At 31.8% G+C, this 14,591-nt stretch overlaps 1 protein-coding gene across 1 annotated transcript; it reads left to right on the top strand.

Moving 5' to 3' along the window:
• Nucleotides 1-4,739: 4,739 nt before the first annotated feature.
• On the top strand, nucleotides 4,740-8,384 carry LOC108471985 (polyadenylate-binding protein RBP47-like). The gene is made up of 8 exons (XM_053030981.1): nucleotides 4,740-4,769; nucleotides 4,927-5,407; nucleotides 5,659-5,726; nucleotides 5,804-5,934; nucleotides 6,004-6,075; nucleotides 6,247-6,462; nucleotides 7,251-7,493; nucleotides 8,051-8,384. The coding sequence occupies exons 1-5, from the start codon at nucleotides 4,740-4,742 to the stop codon at nucleotides 6,008-6,010; spliced, it is 717 nt and encodes a 238-aa protein (XP_052886941.1). The 3' UTR covers nucleotides 6,011-6,075; nucleotides 6,247-6,462; nucleotides 7,251-7,493; nucleotides 8,051-8,384.
• Nucleotides 8,385-14,591: the final 6,207 nt, after the last annotated feature.

Here is a 14,591-nt window from a genome sequence, read left to right as displayed (position 1 = left end):
GAGCAAAAGGATAAATTTTATATTTTTAGTAATTTATATGTATTAGGAACTTATTTGAACTTTTATTTTAATTTCGATATTAAATTGAATTTTGATTTTATTTGAAGGATTAAATTGAAATTTTTACTATTAACAAAAGGCTAGTCTTAGAATTAACTTTTATCTAAAATGTTAATGGCATGTTTATTATTGTTGTTGTTGTTGTTATTCTTATGATTTAGTTGAATTACATTAGGATTTTTATTCTATTAGGATTTTTGTGATATATATTAGTAGGAAAATTATAGTTTTTTAGGATTTTTTTTCAATTTTAGTAATTATTAGTTATTCAATTGGTCTAAGGATCGAATCAAAAAGAAATGGAAATTGGGAAATTAGGAATCTAGGGACTGAATTGAAAGGAGAGTGAAATGTGGAGTCTTTATGTTGCCAATTGCCATGGGCCCAATAGCCCTAATTGCAGATGAAATCACGTCAAATTTATTCTTCTTGTTGTTGTTCTTCATAAAAAGAGAAATGGTAACCTGCACCCACGGTCACTTTTATTTACTTTAGGCTACGTTTTAGTCACTTATGTTTGAAATGTTACGTTTTAGTCACTTACGTTATCATGTTGTAATATTTTAGTCACTAAGTCGTTATTTGTCATTAATAGTGTAATGGTAAGTTAACATGGCACGTTAAATCATCATTTTAAACAAAAAATTTAGGTTAAATTATATAATTAATCCTTATATTTTTTTTGAGCCATTTAATTTTTTCTTTTATGTTCTTTTAACTTCTTTTTTTCATTATTTTTCATTTCTTCTGCTTCTTCCTCTATTTTCCTACATTCTCCATTTCTTTTAACATATCAGAAAGTCAAATTGACAATGAATAAAAAAGTATGGTATGGGTTTATGGGTTTTGGTTATAGGCAATGATGGCTTTCAACTTCTTGCTTCTTTTTTCACTGCCAATTGGACTTCTTGATATGTTAAAAAGAAATGGAGAAGGTACGAAAACAAAGGGAGAGACAAAAGAGAATGGAAAATAAAGAAAAAAAAAAGAGAAAGTTTAAAAGAACATAAAAGAAAAAAATTAAATTGCTCAAAACGAAAAAAAAAATATGAAGATCGATTATATAATTTAACCTAAAATTTTTGTTTGAAATGATGATTTAACGTACCACGTCAGCTTACCGTTATACCATTAATGGCTAAGTGACTAAAATATTATAACACGATAACGTAGGTGACTAAATTGTAACATTTTAAACATAAATTACTAAAACGTAACCTGAAGTAAACAAAAGTGACCGTGAGTGTAGTTTACCCAAAGAGAAACAAGAGAAGCCATTTTAACCGGAAGTCCTTAACCCAAAGAATTTCCCTTTTATCTGTTTACTTCTTTTCCATCACGCTACCGCCATTTGATTTGCTTCACCCGAAGTTGCTGCCTACACCATTCTTTGCTTCAAGACTTGCTGTCATAGCTTAATATAATATTACTTCATCGATTACTTGCCTTAGTGTACCTTGGTTGATGTTTCTATAATGGAATCGATGCTTATTAATCGTATTTTAAAAATATATTAAGTTTCGTTTGATTAAAATTAGTTAGAATATGAGAGATTAAATTATAATTGAAATTATTTAATTTAAGATTGACTGGATTTTTAGTGTCGTTTTCCTTAGTTTATTGCTGCCATTTTATTTATTTAATTATTTGTCAATGAGCAATTTTATGGAAGGATTATAAATTAATATGTTATTATAGTTGTTTGTATACTTGGCAATAGGTGACATGACTAGCGGTGAGATGCAACATTATAAAATTTGGGTTGTTTCCTACCTCGCATGTGTTCAACTGTCGATAAATGTTTGAAATAGACACAGTAGATGATGGCAATGAAATATTTGTGATTTATTAATTAAAATTGCTATTCGAAACATTTATAATTAATTTTAATTAATTTGATGGCAATCGCATTGAGATTAGTATATGTTGTAAAATTGATTTATTTGAGTTGTTATAAATTTACGATTAAGTTAAAAATAATATGATTTGATTAGAAGATTGGAATAATAATAACAATAATTGAATCCTAATTAAATTAAGTTAATAATTAAAATTTATTAAAATAATTAAAATTTAGAGTAGACTAAATAATTTTTAATCTTGAAGAATTTAATTCTAAATAAATTAAAATTTGGTTAAATTAGATTAACTTAAAAATTAGTATACGAGTCATGCATACATAGTCCATCATCCACTTAGGATTAAGGTGTCTCAAACTATGAACATCACAAGTGGATAAATCTATAAATAGATTTAAGATATATTCTACTTTGGTCCTGTTTGATATACTATTAGTCCAGTCAGTCACATCTGTGCCTCTATCTTCTAGGAGTTATCCGCTCCAATCTCAAGCAAAGCATTTCCGAGCTGAACTTGATAGATACCAATCGGTTTGCTCATTTTCTTTTAGACTAAGGATGTGTTTAAGTTCATCTACTAATATAAGTTGTCTTTTTGTACTGTATTACAATCGACCAGGTAATATCGCTTAGTATTAGTTCAAACATTAGATAATCAGTGAATCAATATTTTCTTTTGTTTTGCTTTGTGTGTAAAACCATTGAGGACAATATACAAGGGTACTAATGTCATTAATGGATATTTTTAACCAATTTGTTTAAAAAATACAAGTATGCAAAATGAATATACTACACTTAGGGAGCTAGATCCAACAACACACTACAGGAAAATAGGGCTTTAACGGCATTTTTAGTGGCGTTTTGACAAAAACGACGCTAAAAAATGAGCAATAACGGCTTTTTTTGTTAAAACGCAGCTAAAAACAGAGCATTAGCGGCGCTTTTAGTGAAACGCCGCTAAAGACCAGAGCATTAGCGGCGCTTTTGGTAAAACGCCGTCATGAAACTCCTAAAATCCTAAACCCCAAAAAAAACATAAAATACTAATCTATAACCCCTAAAATAGTAAACCTCTAAACCCTAACAAGCCCTAAACACTAAATTATAACCCCTAAAACCCTAAAAGCCGCAATAGGTGCATTTTTAGTGGCGCTAGGTTATAAACGCTGCTGATGTTAAATTATTTTGTTCAAAACTTCGTCGTTTAGCTGTCTTATTTTTTACCCACACTTGATACACTTAACATTTTCCCCGTTTTTCCCCAGTTCTATTTCCCCCTTCTTCATCATCCTAAATCCCTAAAGTATTATCACCCAGTCCCAAATTCGACATCCTAAATCCCTAACGAATTTAATAATAATAAAAAAGTAATTTTAACAATTAAACTTAAATTCAGAAATTTGAAACATAGAGGAATTAAATTCTTAAGAATAGAAATATAATGACTAAATTTTAATTTTACGAAAAGTACAAATACTTATCTCATATTTTAGCTTTTACAGATTAAGTGGTTTAGTATTCAATTTGTTAAAGTATGTTAAGAGAATTACTTTTTTCTTTTTAAGATTTAACACTCCTATGCTAAAAGATATTATTTAACTCATATATTTATTAAAAGTTTATATAAAAATTAATTGTTATTTTGGTTATAATCATAAAGTTAATTGTGTTTCGAGTTTTTATTATATATATATATATATATCAATATAAAATACATTCTTATAACTTAATTTAATTTATATGTGAAAGGGTAAGTTAATAATTTCACAACTGAATTAATATACTTGATTAACCCATAACACCAACTTAATAAAAAATAACTATAATTATAAATTTTTCTTTCCATTAATATGATTCAACTAAACATATTTTTAATATTTAATTTATATAGACAAACAATTATTGCACTCAAATTGATATAAATTATAAAATTACAATTAATTTTATTTAAAACTCGATTCAAACAATTGATGTTTTGAATTTGTAAAGTAAAATAATCATACTAGAATATGGCACACTCATTGAATTTTTATGTAACAAAATTAATAAAATTTGATGTAATAACCAAGATGCCATTATATCAAATATTAGATTTAAAAAACATTGATAAATAAAATAACAGATTGATATGGATAGGTAACTATCTATTTTGGATAGGACCAATTATAACAAATAAAATAAAATACAAAAACTAAAATCATTCCACACCTAACATCTAGCAAAATAGTTATATTTTAGTTAGGAAGAAATATCTCTAATGAAATGGAGATTAGATCGAAAAGAATAATATAAAATTATGATTAACGCCTCAATCTTTAATAGAAATTTGATATGTAAGAGATTGATTGCTTACATTGGATAATTCTAACTTAATAATTAATTACACCATTTAATTATTTGTTTTCTTAGTAAAATATACGATATTTATTTTCGAATACTTAATTTTTTTATTTATAAAACCAATTTATAAAAAATAGTAATAAAAAATATTTTATAAAATCACTTAACTAATAATTTTTAATAGAGAAAATAAAAACTTTTAGCATAACAAAACAGAGTCATTTTATTTAAAATGAAATAATTTTTTGTTAACAATAACGGCATTTTTTATAAAAATGCCACAAAAAATTATTTCACTTAAAAAATGCGCGGTTTTATCCCTAAATTTTCCCCTCTGAAAAGCCTAATTTTTCCCCTCTCAAAACACCCCCAATCTCACCCCTCCGTTGTTCTTTTCAATCAAGAAACTGAGATGGCAGTCTTGATTTGGCATCAAATTGCTTCAGTCTTGATTTGGTTTCCAGTTATATGATAGAAGAGATGGCAGTGAACCAGACGGCAGCGTTGAAGGTGGGGTTGTGCCTATTGGGCTTCTGTTATTCGGCTACACGTTCATCTCCCTTCACAATCTCAAAGCTTGTGCAGATAATAATTACTTGTAAGTTTTAAGTAAATATGTTGTTCTTGTCATCATCGTTTGTTTAACATTTGGTATTTGAAAACCCAGGTTTCGTATATAAAAATCATACGAAATAAACAAACTGGACAGTCTGAAGGATACGGATTCGTGGAGTTTAGCTCTCGAGCAACGGCTGAAAAGGTTTTACAGAGCTGTAATGGTTCTCTGATGCCAAATACAGAGCAACCTTTCCGTCTGAACTGGGCTCCGTTCGATGTGAACGAAAGACGATCTGATGCTGGCTCCGATCTATCTATATTCATAGGAGATTTGGCTGCCGATGTAACTGATACAGTGTTGGATGAAACCTTTTCTAGTAAATTTCAATCTGTCAAAGGAGAAAAAGTTGTTATCGATTCGAATACCGGTCGTTCGAAAGGTTATGGTTTCGTTCGGTTCGGTGATGAAAATGAAAGGTCGAAGGCCATGACTGAAATGAATGGAGTGTATTGCTCAAGTAGACCAATGAGAATTAGTGTTGCCACTCCCAAGAAAGCATTTGGATATCAGCAACAGTATTATTCGCAAGGTACCCTAATATTTTATCCTTACCAAGTTAGTCCAAATGTTTCCTGTCAAATATAGGGTCCTTTCCAGGTTCTATATGACACCATAAGGGTAATGCTGAGATGATTGATACCCGGGTGGCCTTATTGAGCATTTAAGTGGAATCATATTGTGATTTTTTTCTCTTTGTATCAATTTTGTCTTAAAGCTCGGTGGAAATTGTAAATTGAATCATTATATCTATATTAACCTTATTAGGTTTGGTATTGGCAGGTAGACAAGCATCGAATGGTGCTGTGGAACAAGGTCTTCATTCTCATAATGACTCGAACAATGCTACCGTGAGTCCTTCTCCCTCCATTCGTTCTATCTCACCACTATATTTTACAAATTGACCACAATATTTGGTTTCTTGCAGATTTTTGTTGGAGGACTTGACTCGGATGTTAGCGATGATGATCTTAGACAACCCTTTTCCCAGTTCGGTGAGATCATCTCTGTGAAAATACCACTTGGAAAAGGATGCGGGTTTGTGCTATTTGCAAACAGGTGACTGCTCCCTATATGTACTTCACCACATTGTAGTACTATTGATGAGTGTTCTTATTTGCAATCCAGAGCTTGAACGGAACAACCATAGGCAAGCAGACTGTCCGACTTTCTTGGGGTCGAAATATTGGAAACAAACAGGTAAATTTATGCCGAAATAGTTATTCTTAGGCAACTGTCTTAAATAGTCTAATTCTGCCTTGCTCATTGCATAATGCTTGGACGATTTATATTTCCGAGGTCCAACTTCTAGAGAATCGAAATAGAATAAACTTGCGTTATATCATGCACATCCTTTCACAAATAGAATAGCATGAGTCATATTGCAGTGCACCAAAGCTTACTTAAAACCAGTTTTGATTGCGGAGAGCTGATTCTAGAAACCAGTGGAATGGAGGTTATTATTGACGGTAAGGCTACGGTGGTTACGGTACGGTTACGGTTATGGCTATGCAACACCACCAAGTCTGGGTCCTAGCATGTACGCCGCTGCAGCTGCCGTTCCTAGTGCTTCTTAAGAGTGGTGAGGTATGGAAATTTTAACAATGGCATGTAATCTGAAATTGCAGAAAAGGTTATTCATTATTTAAGTAGGATTGGTTTTGATTGTTGCTTTAGCTTGATGTTCAGATTACATAAGTTTTGTAGCTGGATTTTGTTTTTATATCTTTTGGACATGTTTTTAGAACTTTATTAATATGTTATTTTACAATTTTGATTTTGTGTTTGAGAAGAGGTTTTGTTATTATTATGTTTGATTTTATATTGAAACCTCTCCTACAATATTATAATCAAGTGTTCTTAAGTTGACAAATGAACTGTAAGAGCCTATTCTTGTTTATAATTTTGTTGAGTTACATATAAATGATTTTTTAAAATTGTGTTTATAACTTTTAAAGTATTATATATATGTCAAATTCTGCTGTTTGTCATTGCACTATATTTATGTTATTGATTTAGTATTTATACTCTAATTTGGCTATTTTTAATCGATTTTTTCCTTTAAAAAATGAAATTTAGTTCTGACATTAAATTCCTTAAACTAAATTATATAATTTCAAAAATCTTGTATGATAAATAAATTATATATAATGTTATGTCAATTTACTAGCACTGCCATATCATTTCAATTGATTTGATTTTCACAAATTTGAAAACAAGGTTACTCAATTTTAACTTCAAGTCACACATTCCATTTGTTAGGAAAAGCTATATCTTTTTTCAGAATTTTATAAAAAAAGATTTTATTTGAATTTTCTACTGTGGTACATTGAAGTTCATATGTAGCTCAATTCCATGTGTTGCTTTATTTATAGGTGCTTCGAGAGTTCAATCATGTTAATCCACAAACGGAGTTTTTGAAAACGATTCATAAGTTAGCTGATACGGTTATTAGAGGGTTGTTGAAGTATTGGCCTTTGACTAATTGTTAGAAGGAAGTTCTCTTCCTCGGGGAACTTGAGGAAGTACTTGAAGCAACACAGTCTGTGGAGTTCCAACGATGTATGATTCCGCTTTTCAGACAGATTGCACGTTGCCTCAATAGCTTACATTTCTAGGTAACTTTTAAGGCCTTTCTTTTGAATATTTGACTGATAGTATGAAAATTCCAGTAGTCAATCACCTCTGGGAACCAATAGTATTGTTAATTGTGGAATGTTGAACTGTTGCTAGGATGTTAAGAACTTAGAATAAATCATACGATTACTTTTCTGATAACTTTCAAGGGCTTTTGTCTTTGAAAATGTCACTATGACTCTGCTAATTTTAATTGCTTGAGTAGTAAATCACCTTTAGGAAACAATGCTATTTAGAATTCTGGAATGTTGAATTGTTACTAGGATGTGAAATTAAACCATATGATAATAATTAACTTTGACGCAATGTTGCCAGTTGTTGTTAGCTTATGATTAAAAATTTATGGTACTTCATAATTTCTTGTGATTCTGAGTGTTGAACTGATACTGATTCATGAAGAATAACATTTGGCTCTTTAGGAAACTGCTGCATTTACGATTAGCCTAGCATCAGTTTTTTTATTATGGGTTTACTTTTTACTGATTTCACTTTCGTTACAGTAAATGGTATAGCTAATTTCCTTGTTTTGCTCAATCAGGTGACCGAGATTCCTAACAATTTTCTTTATTGCTGGAACAAGTCTTAACCAAGATCAAGATCAAAGTACTGCACTAAGTTATATATGCAATCATTGAAATACTTTGGCTTCATCTAAAGCCTGAACCAACCCTCTGTTGTACATTGTTTCTTCTTCTTTTCTAATCTTTTTCCTTTGATTAATGAGATGTGATGATGATTTGGCATTATTTTCTCACCAGGATGAATTATGTTTTAGAAATTCTAATACTTTGTGTGTCTGTGTGTGTTTTTTATGTATTAAATTACATATTGAATCAATGTTTACGTATTAAATTTAAATTCATTAATTTTTATATTTAGTTTTGAAGTTTAAATTTTAATGGAAAATTTAATTTAATTAATATTTTTTATTTATCCTTAAAAGTATATAGTTTAAAGTTCAAATTTCAAAAATTAAACATAATATAATATTTAACATAGAAATAAATATTATTTAATTAAAATAAAATAATTTTTTTTAAAATCATTATTTTTAGCAGCGTTTATGAGAAAAGTGCCGCTAAAGGTTACGATCTTTAGCGGCGTTTGCGAAAAAACCGCCGCTAAAGGTCATGGTTTTTAGCGGTGTTTGAGAAAAAATGCCGCCAAAGGTCATGGTCTTTAGCGGCGTTTGCGAAAAAACCGCCGCTAAAGGTCATGGTCTTTAGTTGCGTTTGCGAAAATGCGCCGCTAAAGGTCATGGTCTTTAGCGGCGTTGCATATAGCGACGTTTTTTGCGGCGCTTGGGAAAGTGCCGTTAAAAGTATTAGCGGCGCTTAGAAACGCCGCTAAAGGCAAAAAAAAAATGCCGCTAAAAATCTGTTTTCCTGTAGTGACATGTTGGGGTCCCCACTCATTAGAGCTGTTTGAGCTATTTTCTTTCACTACAGCCTCGGTGTCACAAGTCTTGGCTCCTCCATGGGTTCTGGGAGTCCATGATCTTGAGTATACTCCGTATGCCCAGCCACATTCTCATTGTGCTCCTCAACTCAGCTCACATGTTTATTTCTAAATTGTTCATAAATGGCATCATTAATGATGCCTTTTGGAGGGCAAGTCAGCTCATTCATGTCTATCTCCACACCCACTCATCGACACATTTCCGTTATCAAATGTGGATATGGAATTCCCTTCGTATGACCATCGGCGCATCGCCGCATGTTGTGATAAATTTGGTCACCCACACTTATCTTTTCATGTTGCAAAATGACCTACAAAAGCAAAGCACGTTCACAGATAGCTTCCATGACATGTTGAGCAGGGAATAATTTAGCACAGATAAAGTACATCCATAATTTGGCAATCGGAAACATAATTGATTGCTTAAAACTAATGAGATCCTTGGTAATTGACTTCCAAACCATTACCTCGATTCTCAGTTAAGTAATTCATAATTTCATCATAATCCATCACACCATCATTCAAAGTATCATAATATCATATTCATAATGAGGTGTTTTATGAATAACCTCAATTGCAACAGGGGAAACATCAATGAGAATTTCCTTCACAGAGACTTTTTTTTCTAGGAAATTCGCACAGAATTCCTAAAATACTGAGATAGCGACGGGTCAGGCGAGTTGTCGAAAAAACATTGTCCACTTCAATTTCTTGTTCGTCGAAATAATCGGGTCATAAAATGGTTGCATGGAAAACTTGAATCCACACTCCTATATTAGAGGTTTATCCAATTTTCCAAAATGCTCGTCAATTTTTTGGAAGACAAATTGTCTCTTAGGTGGAGTTGGAGCATCATGCTCAACTAGTTTTTGAGCCGCCATTTGCTTATAAGAAGTCATAATTACCAAAAATTCCAACAAAAATCAACAACCAATTGCATAATATTTGTTCAAAGCAACACACTACTCAAGTCCTCTATGTGCTAGTAAAAAAATGTAATTGATGATTCAACAACAAGATATAATAATCATATTCCCAGTAATCACCAAAACTATTATTTAAACACTAGATATTATAGATAAAACAACATCAGCGTGATTCCACTTGAGTTGGTGATTGCGCAAAATTAGCTTTCGATCAACAATGTCTACTTAAGAAGAGAAGAGATTTGTCGTACTTATAGAAAAAGTAGAAATTAGAGGAAGAAAAAAATGAAGATTTAAAAGGAAAATTAGAAAATAGAAGAAGAAAAATGAAGATTTAACGGTGAAAAGAGAGAAAAATAAGAGGTGTTAATAGTTTAGAGAAGAAAAACAATAAGAGAATAGTGTAAAAGACTTGAAGAATTGTTTTAATTAACATGTCGAGATGACAATGTAACACCCCTAACCCATATCCATCACCGGAATAGAGTTACGAGGCATTACCAGACTTATACTCATAAACTTTGGGTCATTACAGACAAGGCTTTAATTTTTCGCCTTGTCGCGATGTTAAAACCCTTCCCACCGCGACGTCAAGTCCAAATTTCAAGTTTCTAGGCTAGCATGTCAGAGCTCATCACATCTTTAATTATTGTCATTACAACCTCAATGTAGCTCGTCGCAACGTCTAGGCTTATATCTTGTTGTGACATAACTCACTAACTTGGATCCCTTAATTTTTACTTTGATGCTCTCATCGCAACATTGTATCGCGTAGTCACGACTTTAGGCCTCCATGTCGCAACCTTGGTGCCTTCCACGTCGCAAGGAAACTTACTGACTTGGAGTCCTTGGTGTTTTCTCCGTTGCTCTTGTCACAATATCGTATCATGTAGTCGTCACTTCACATCCCCATGTTGTGACCTTGGTGTTTCCCACGTTATGATGTGACTCAATAACTTGGACTCTTTGGACTTCACATTTCCACGTCTCTCGCATCGCAATGTCAACCTCAATTTATTATGTCTTTAATTCTTCTATTTCTTTACTCCATGAAATGAACACTTGATCTGAAAAATGAACAAAAATAATTGAAATTAACCCTTAAATTTTATAAAAATCAAACAAGCAATAATAAAAGCACAAATTAAAACAAAAATTAAAGAAATTATCAAATCCTTTAAAAATCGAGATTATCTGTATCGCCACGGTAGAAGAACCTCCAACCAATTCTCGAGACTTTAATTTGTCACTTGTTCCACAATCAAGAGATATAAACTAGTATTCTCAATCGAATCCATTGATATTCACTTTTAGCATCTAACTCTACATCTACTCTTACTCTTATGTCAATTGGACTAAAGACACTTTCTTCCACATTCAAATCTTCATTATGGTTACCAATTCCAGACTCTTGTAGAACATCCACATTCAACTTATCATGTTCAATAATGGTAGAATGATCCTCATCTTCGGAGTTGGGAACAACATGCTTGACCTCTTCCATCGGAGTGTGTACTTCGAATCAACTTCGAATAACTTCCAACAACTCTCCATTTTGTTTGTCATGGTAGACATGGTAGCTTGGCACAAAGATATGCCATCCTCCAATACACTAACACGAGCAGCAAATGATGGATCCTCCATATACTCGTTATGATTCACACCCTTATGCAAATAGTAATATTTGGGATATGGATCATAAGTCAAATAACTAATGGACCATCCTCAGTTGTAGCTAGTCATCTTAGGTTAATCCAATTAATCTCTTGATCTCACTTAATTACAATTTAATCTAATTAATCTCTTGATCTTGGTTAGATTAAATAAGGACAATCAAATTTATCTACGATAAGGTCTCTTTTCAATCTCACTTATATATGTGCTCACTTAGAGTTGTCAATTCTAAGTTTCTAAGCTTATTCAATTTAGTCTAAATTATTTCAATTTAGTCCTTAATATTTAAATTAATTATTTAACAGATCAATTAATCAAACACTAAAACAATTTAGTTCATGCCCATATTTAACAAACAACCCCCAATAACTTCCATATTCATTTAAATAATTAAATATTACAAAAATTGAAAGAGTTTAGTATTGCTCAGAGTTTTGTGATGTAGTCCTCGAGCTAATTGTTGAAATGATGCAAAAGACAAAGAATCCATAAATTTGATTACTTAATTACATGATTGGATTAATCAACTAACTAAAAATCTATTCAAATTTAAGGTAAAAACTCAAAGCAACAAGAAGGTCATTGTACCTTTGAGTTTAGAAAGACAAAAGTTACAGAAAATTCTAAAACCAACCAACAACCGCTTAATATAAAATTAACCTAATGAAAAAACTCCCTAAAAAGTGTATTAGAAGTTACTTAAATACTCCTGACAAATTTAACCTAAGATGGACAAAATTTCCCCTTAATAATTAATCTAGTATGTTGACTGAGGAATACCCTTGCAGATTTTATCTTGTTGAGCCTCAATGTTGTGACAGCCTTGCAAATGGAATGATTAGATGCAACAGATGAGCCTAGTTCTCCAATAATTATGGTAACATGGTTTGAGAGCTCTAAATTACACATCAGACATGTTTGGGCGACCACAAACTCATCAAGGAGATGAGGATGCGACTTCAGACGAGGAGGATGAGGTGGAAAAGTAGGAGTTCCAGAGAGAGGATGACGACTATGAGGCAACATTCCAACTGCAATACTCCACACCAAAGGGGCCCGTCATCCAAAGCCCAGCCCGACATGCACCTTCAGTGGGTAGGAGCTCTCACTAAGGATATAACTAGGCAAAGGGAAAAGTAGCGATGGAAATGAGCCATTTTCCTCGTTTTGATGATTCAGATAAGGATTAAAATTGAATTTTTGGGGAAGATTGTATTAACTTTGAAATGATTTTTTTTTAAATTTTTTTCTTAAGAGTATGAGTATTAGTAGATTATTATTTGTTTGGTGTTTTTTGTTTTCTATTTAGGATAATGTGTCATCTAAAGTGTGTAGGGGTAGCATAGGAAATTTGTTTTAATCTTTACACTTTTATTTGATTTTTATTTTCAATTGTGTGCTTGAGCTTGTAGAAATACAAGTGATTGGTTAGGAGCATGTACATAGGTTGATTGTATTTCGTGTAAATTTGGCATGATGATAGGTGAGTTTCAATTTTTTATTATTAGACTAATAAGTTCTATATATTACACTGTAAATAGGCATTGAGCAATTGAATGTACCATATGATATAGGAAATATAGGGAAATGAGCATGCTAGTATGTATGATAAATTGTTAAATTTCTAATTATTTGGTGGATTAAATTTGTGGATATTAAGATACTCAAGGCATTGTTTGGTATACACCCACAGCAAAAAAGCTAACGTTATTTATCCATCCGTAGCACCTATTTGAGCCATAAAATACTTCTTGATGAACATTCACACAAAATCTGAGCCAAAAATGTTAATTTGTATTTACCCTTTTTCTTTGGTCCTAAACTGCATGACTGTAAATGTCTGGTCATTTGTATTAAGTGTTAAGTAGATACATTACGAAAAAATTTTGTAAAAATATAGTGAAATAGGAAAGATCAGTGTGATAGAGTAATTATAGGTTAGCCAATATGTACAGCAAAAGAAAATCCAAAAAGAAAATAAAAAATGAGTAGAAATAGTTCTTGAAAGTAAAAGCATTCATGAATTAGGAATATATTGAAAAGGAAGAAAGAAAAGTGAGAAAGTCACCAAAAATAGAAAAACTCGTTCAGTAGTGCACAAAAACTAGTGAGCTAGCTATAGTTGTTGTATTATGCTGTGATTTCCTAAGTGGAGAAATAATGAAGGTAAAAGAAGGAGAAATAATGGGTAGGGGTTGCTAAGGGAGGAGAATAGGAAACAATACGATGTGCCAAACTATTTTCATGCTTGAAACTATTTGACGCTTATTGTTCTTGAATTTCATATCTGTCCTGAGTCTTAGAACGTTAAAACCGAAAAGCCCTATCCGGTCTAGGTAAACTTATTTACTAATTGACATCATACTAAATAATTGTATTTACAACTATTTGTATGCACTTAGGATAATCAAATTACCTGATAACTTATTGATTGATCCCTACATTTGAAACCCTTAATGCTTGTATGCGTTGTAATGTACTGAACTTAGGTATTTGACATCAAAAGTGGTAAGTTATCTATATATCATGCTAAGATTATGTGTGAATATGAAATGCTTAGTCATGTGCTCCAAAGCTAACATTTGTATCATAACCACTCAATGGTCATCTTTTCATTTACTGCTTTTGTTTGCCTTGCTTGAGGACAAGCAATGACTTAAGTGTGGGGGAATTTGATCTGTCGTAATTCGGTGTAGCAGATTAAACTAATTTTCGCATTTGAGGAGCTTGAATACAAACACTTTAGTTAGAATTTAGTTAAGTTTTCATTAATTTATTTAAATTCAATAAATTATGTAATTTGAGTCTTTATCGACCTTAGGGGCCAAACGAGGCCTAAGGGTGAGCTAATCTACTTTGTCAGTATGTAAGAGACAATTACAAAGTGTGTTAACTCGATACTAGTCACTGTGTTACAACACAAAAAGTTAGATGTCACAAGATAGGGAGCAAAATAGAAGAATTCCAAGATTACCTTCGATGTCGCGACATAGACTGAGGATACTCCGGCACACCCCTGAA

The sequence above is a fragment of the Gossypium arboreum genome, chromosome 7, assembly GCF_025698485.1.
Source record: "Gossypium arboreum isolate Shixiya-1 chromosome 7, ASM2569848v2, whole genome shotgun sequence".
In the NCBI taxonomy this organism is placed as follows: Eukaryota; Viridiplantae; Streptophyta; class Magnoliopsida; order Malvales; family Malvaceae; genus Gossypium; species Gossypium arboreum.
The sequence above is the reverse complement of the archived record's forward strand: the minus strand, read 5'-3'. Positions and strand labels throughout refer to the sequence as shown.